General features: G+C 37.2%; 1 protein-coding gene across 1 annotated transcript; it reads right to left on the reverse strand.

Moving 5' to 3' along the window:
- Positions 1-2,788: 2,788 nt before the first annotated feature.
- Positions 2,789-4,002, reverse strand: CFL2 (cofilin 2 (muscle)). The gene is made up of 3 exons (XM_010157085.1): positions 3,695-4,002; positions 3,518-3,594; positions 2,789-3,435 (listed from the first exon to the last, which is right to left on the reverse strand). Exons 1-3 carry the CDS (start codon positions 3,952-3,954, stop codon positions 3,323-3,325), a joined length of 450 nt encoding a protein of 149 aa, XP_010155387.1. The 5' UTR covers positions 3,955-4,002; the 3' UTR covers positions 2,789-3,322.
- Positions 4,003-4,415: the final 413 nt, after the last annotated feature.

Here is a 4,415-nt window from a genome sequence, read left to right on the forward strand (position 1 = left end):
TTCACTCTACAAGCATTAACTCTCCACCACAAACTAAGGGGAACTTGCTAAAAAGTAGGCAGACATTAAAATTTGGTTTATACTGGAATTGGCATAAGAGAGTAAAGCTTATTACCAAATTGTGGCAATTGCTGTATTCCAACACTCATTCTGAGGGGATGGTACATCAGAGACTCCTCCACTTAAAGAAACACTTTGGGTTTTAACTGAACATACTCAAAATCAATTCCATGATCTGACTAGGAGTAATTCTTACTCTCAAGTCCCTATAAATTTAAGCTTTGCATTTCTAAAATTGTCACAAGCATGAACCTCACCGAGTCTAGTCTTGGACTGGTTTCCCTTTTCAGAGAAATCAAACGCAGATGTCTATACCTGTTCCAGGATTTATCAAGTCAAACAAAACAATTCCTGAAGTCTTCTTTTTTCTTAGAAAAAAACCCGTCATTTCTGCACAAGCTACTCTCATGACAATTTTATTTAACATTTCTTTATCAATAAAATAACTGAAGCCAAGATACCCAAGTGTCACATCCAAACAGAAGAGAGTCAACTGGAGAGGATTTTCCTCTACTTCTCAATCACAATGAGGCCCTCACCATTTTGCATAATGATAGAAAACAACAGCTGACAATCCATTTTGGAACAGATGCCAGTTGTCTCTCATTTCTTTTCATAATTCCAACAGTAATAGTTCTGTAGCACTTCATAAATTTTTGGTTTTGTTTAAAAGCAAGCCATCTGAATTGGACCTCACATCAGTCAGTCAGTCAGTCATTTCAAGACCAAACTGAAGGCAGGCTGATCCTTTTGGGTACAAAACTTGTTTTGGCAGGAATCTTACTTAAAGACAGTTTGTGCTTCAATTTTGTATCTACTTGGACTGAGTGAATATACAACTAAACTAGTTAAAAAAAAAAAAAACAAACAAAAGCAAAAACAAAACCACTTGAATATTCAACTTGGAACCTACAGACATCTTTCCAGACTCTGCGGCAGAGACAAACAATAAATTTAAACACAGTACTGCTTAAAAAAGTTTACTGTCTAAAATGAAATTCAAAGAGTTTATTAAAATTTAACATTTTCAGTTTTGGCTTTTTCTAAAGAAACCATATATACCTTGTGAAAATCAGCTAAAATCATTTAATTAAACTGTACTGAACTCAAGTCAAACATAAAGCACAAAGTAGATGTTGACATTAAACTGGGCTTTGCACACAATGTGAATAATCAGAAATAGAGACTATTTTGAGCAATAAAAATGTTTTTTTCTTTTTTTATCTAGACAGCATGCATACCATCAGTTATTTCTCAACCTTAAAAGGTACCTGTAAGGAGAGTTTTGTAGAACAAAACCGACTCATTAATACACTTAGTAAGTCAGTGGTCATCATGCCTTTTTAGTTAAATTCTAGTAAAGTTTATTCTACATAGAACAGCTAACACAGTGAGGTGTGCAAGTTATAGGGATAGCCAGAAGCCTGAAACAAAGTCTTAAAGTTCTACAGGACAAGAGAGCCTAAACACAGTACCACTAGGTTATTTAAACTATTGACAAAAAAAAGTTATCATTATCCGCTTCCTTGTTAAAAAAGGGCTATAGACTGAACGCACAGTGCCCATATTTAAAAGCTCCACAGTTCTACTCTACCAACTTTTTAAAATAAGGTAATGATAAAGAGAATTCCTTCTAGCAGCATGCACAGCTCAGCTGCGAGTGGCTGCCCAACAGAATCATGTCCAGTTTTGCCATTTGTGGATAACGATGACAAGATACAAAAGCATGTGTTTGCCATAAATAGCTCTGGCTAACGGAGGATTGCTCACACAGAGCAGATCAAATGCTCTATAAGGAAAGCATTATCTGGCTCCCAGCCACAACATGTCCCCAGTGCAAGCCTCAGTAATGGCAAACACTTTCCAGTTCTCTTTACATAGAAGCTAACAAGTAGAGCGGTTATAAGAAGTCCATCGTAACAGCAAAACTCAAGAAACAAAAACTATTTACTGGATTCATATTTGCATATCATAAAACTATCATTACACATCCTACTGAAAAAGACAGTGAGCTGTAAGATTTCGTGCAAGGTTTTACTCTGACATGTAGAACTTTAAGAGCATTCAGATACAAAACACACTGTGTGGTTAATTACTTAGTATTTTTACGTTTCTGACATAACTGTTTCATGGAACTAATGGTCTCTTGTAGTGGTAGCTTCTTTAACAGTAAACTAGGATCAGGTCCTTTACTGAATGATCAGAACAGAGTCACAAAGTACTGTAAAGCAGTGCCTAAATAAATCATGATTAGGAATGACAAAATTGCATTATTTAAGATGAGATTAGTGATTGTTAATCTTTACAATACTTTCCACAGAAGTTATTTGAAATATGCTTAAATTACTTAAAAATTATATTTTCCAATGAAAACAAGGCAACGTTCTGTAATAAGCCACAAGTTTTATTGCAATGTGGCTAGTTTTTGATCTCAAAAACAATGTTCCATTTAAGGCTCTTTTTAATACAGAAATTGCCACCATGACTGATGTTTTCTAAAACTTTAGTGTTTCAAGACTCACGTAGTAACCAGGTAACTTCTACTCCTGTTCACTAGTGTACATTCAATGGAAAATAAAAGGCATTGTAACAGCTACTGGATTTATAGAGATATGCATGTAACAGGAACGAAACTGAGGTACTACAATAATCTGATGACACAGTTACAGCAACTTAATTGGCATTCCTTGGCAGGGAAAAAGCCGGGGGGGGGGAAAAAGGTGGTGGTGGGGGGGGTGTTAGGGAGGGTCAAACATATGACAAAAAAGTGCTTTAAATGCATAGTGTTGTGTGCTGCCATGTCACAAAAATAGGCTTGTCAAGGCAGGTGAGGTGTATGAACACACAAGAGCCTCATGGAACTGCAATCAAGTGCAACTGTAAGTAATACTGTACAGAGTCTACCATCCGATCAGTGGACAATACTTTCAAGGCATTCAATTAGCTTACCCTTTGCTGTCTGCTGAACTATTCACATTAACTATCACATTCATTGTACATGTTGCAAGGAATGCCTGCAACGTCAGTTTTGGCTAAGAGTATGACGTGAAAGCATTCCTTGGATCCGACATAAAACTACCAGGATTAAGCAGTCTAATAGCAATCACTAGTAGACTGCTTAACAATGACATCTCCTTCAGGGGTATTTGGGAAGGGACTTATTTTTTGAGGAGGGAAGGGGACGGGGAGACTAATGCTATTCCAATTGAACGAGCTGCAGAAATAGAAGCTCCTTAGATCCCGATGGCACTTGTCTGTCTTTTTATAAGGGTTTTCCTTCAAGTGAAACTACCACGTTGCCTCCCAGCTTCTCTCCAAGTGTTGAACGATCCTTAATATCGTCCAAACCATTTACTTGCCACTCATGTTTAATACCTGAAAAGACAGATGGACAACAATGAACATCGACATCTAAACGACATTATAATTAACGAGTGCAACATTTTTAGGTCTGTACCTGTAAATTTCTTTTTAATGGCATCTTTAGAGCTTGCATAGATCATCTTACTTTTTAAAGGTGCACTTTCAGGAGCCCTTTAAAGAAAAGCAGAAAACCACAACAAAACAGTTATTCAGTCATCCACTGTGAATTCCAAAATATTCAACTTTAACACCAAGCTTTGCTTTTACACACCAGAATATAAATACCAGGTCTTCTTTCTTAGATTCCTTTGTCTCATATGTGGCATCATACAAAGCGTATCGGCAATCATTCAAAGGTAGCAACTTTACAAAGGCTGTATAGGGGTCCTCCACAGTATCTCCAATGTCACCAACCAGTATCTGCTTTGACTCCTCCACGATTATTTGTTTTTTGTCGTCACTTAAGCAGAAGAGAACAGCTTTCTTCCTTTTTTTAATCTCTTCTGGGGTTGAAGATTTCCTTACTTTCATGTCATTAAAAACCTTTATGACTTCATCATTCACTGTTACTCCAGAAGCCTGTAAAATTAGATCAAAGGAATAATTTAAACAGCAAAAATTAACAGAAGAGACAATAGCCTATAGTGCTAGATAAAGACGACTGCCTGCCCCCGTAAGAATAAAATTATTATACTCAACCTGAACACACTAAGAATTTAGTAATCTTTGTAGGATTGGAGCAGAAGCTATAAAGGAGATGTAGATTCTGCACTCACTTGTTGCAGATCTCAGCATCTTCAGCTGTGACACTGGATAGCAGTTTTATATGACTAGACATGCAACTGTACGCTCAAGCAGTTTTCCATTACCTTATTATGCATTTGGCTTGGGGCGGGGGGGGGCGGCACTGAACACAGCAGAGGAGTTCGTGATTTGGTATGGTGGGTAGGGGTTTTGTTCACCTGGAGTTTGGGGGTTTGTGGGGGTTTTTC

This window comes from Eurypyga helias, unplaced genomic scaffold, assembly GCF_000690775.1.
Source record: "Eurypyga helias isolate BGI_N326 unplaced genomic scaffold, ASM69077v1 scaffold12000, whole genome shotgun sequence".
In the NCBI taxonomy this organism is placed as follows: domain Eukaryota; kingdom Metazoa; phylum Chordata; class Aves; order Eurypygiformes; family Eurypygidae; genus Eurypyga; species Eurypyga helias.

Coding starts and splice junctions, on each gene's coding strand:
- CFL2 (XM_010157085.1), bottom strand. CDS start 3,954: ATGAAAGTAAGGAAATCTTCAACCCCAGAAGAGATTAAAAAAAGGAAG. Junction 3,595..3,694: donor GACCTGGTATTTATATTCTG/GTGTGTAAAAGC, acceptor TTTTCTTTAAAG/GGCTCCTGAAAGTGCACCTT. Junction 3,436..3,517: donor CATTAAAAAGAAATTTACAG/GTACAGACCTAA, acceptor CTGTCTTTTCAG/GTATTAAACATGAGTGGCAA.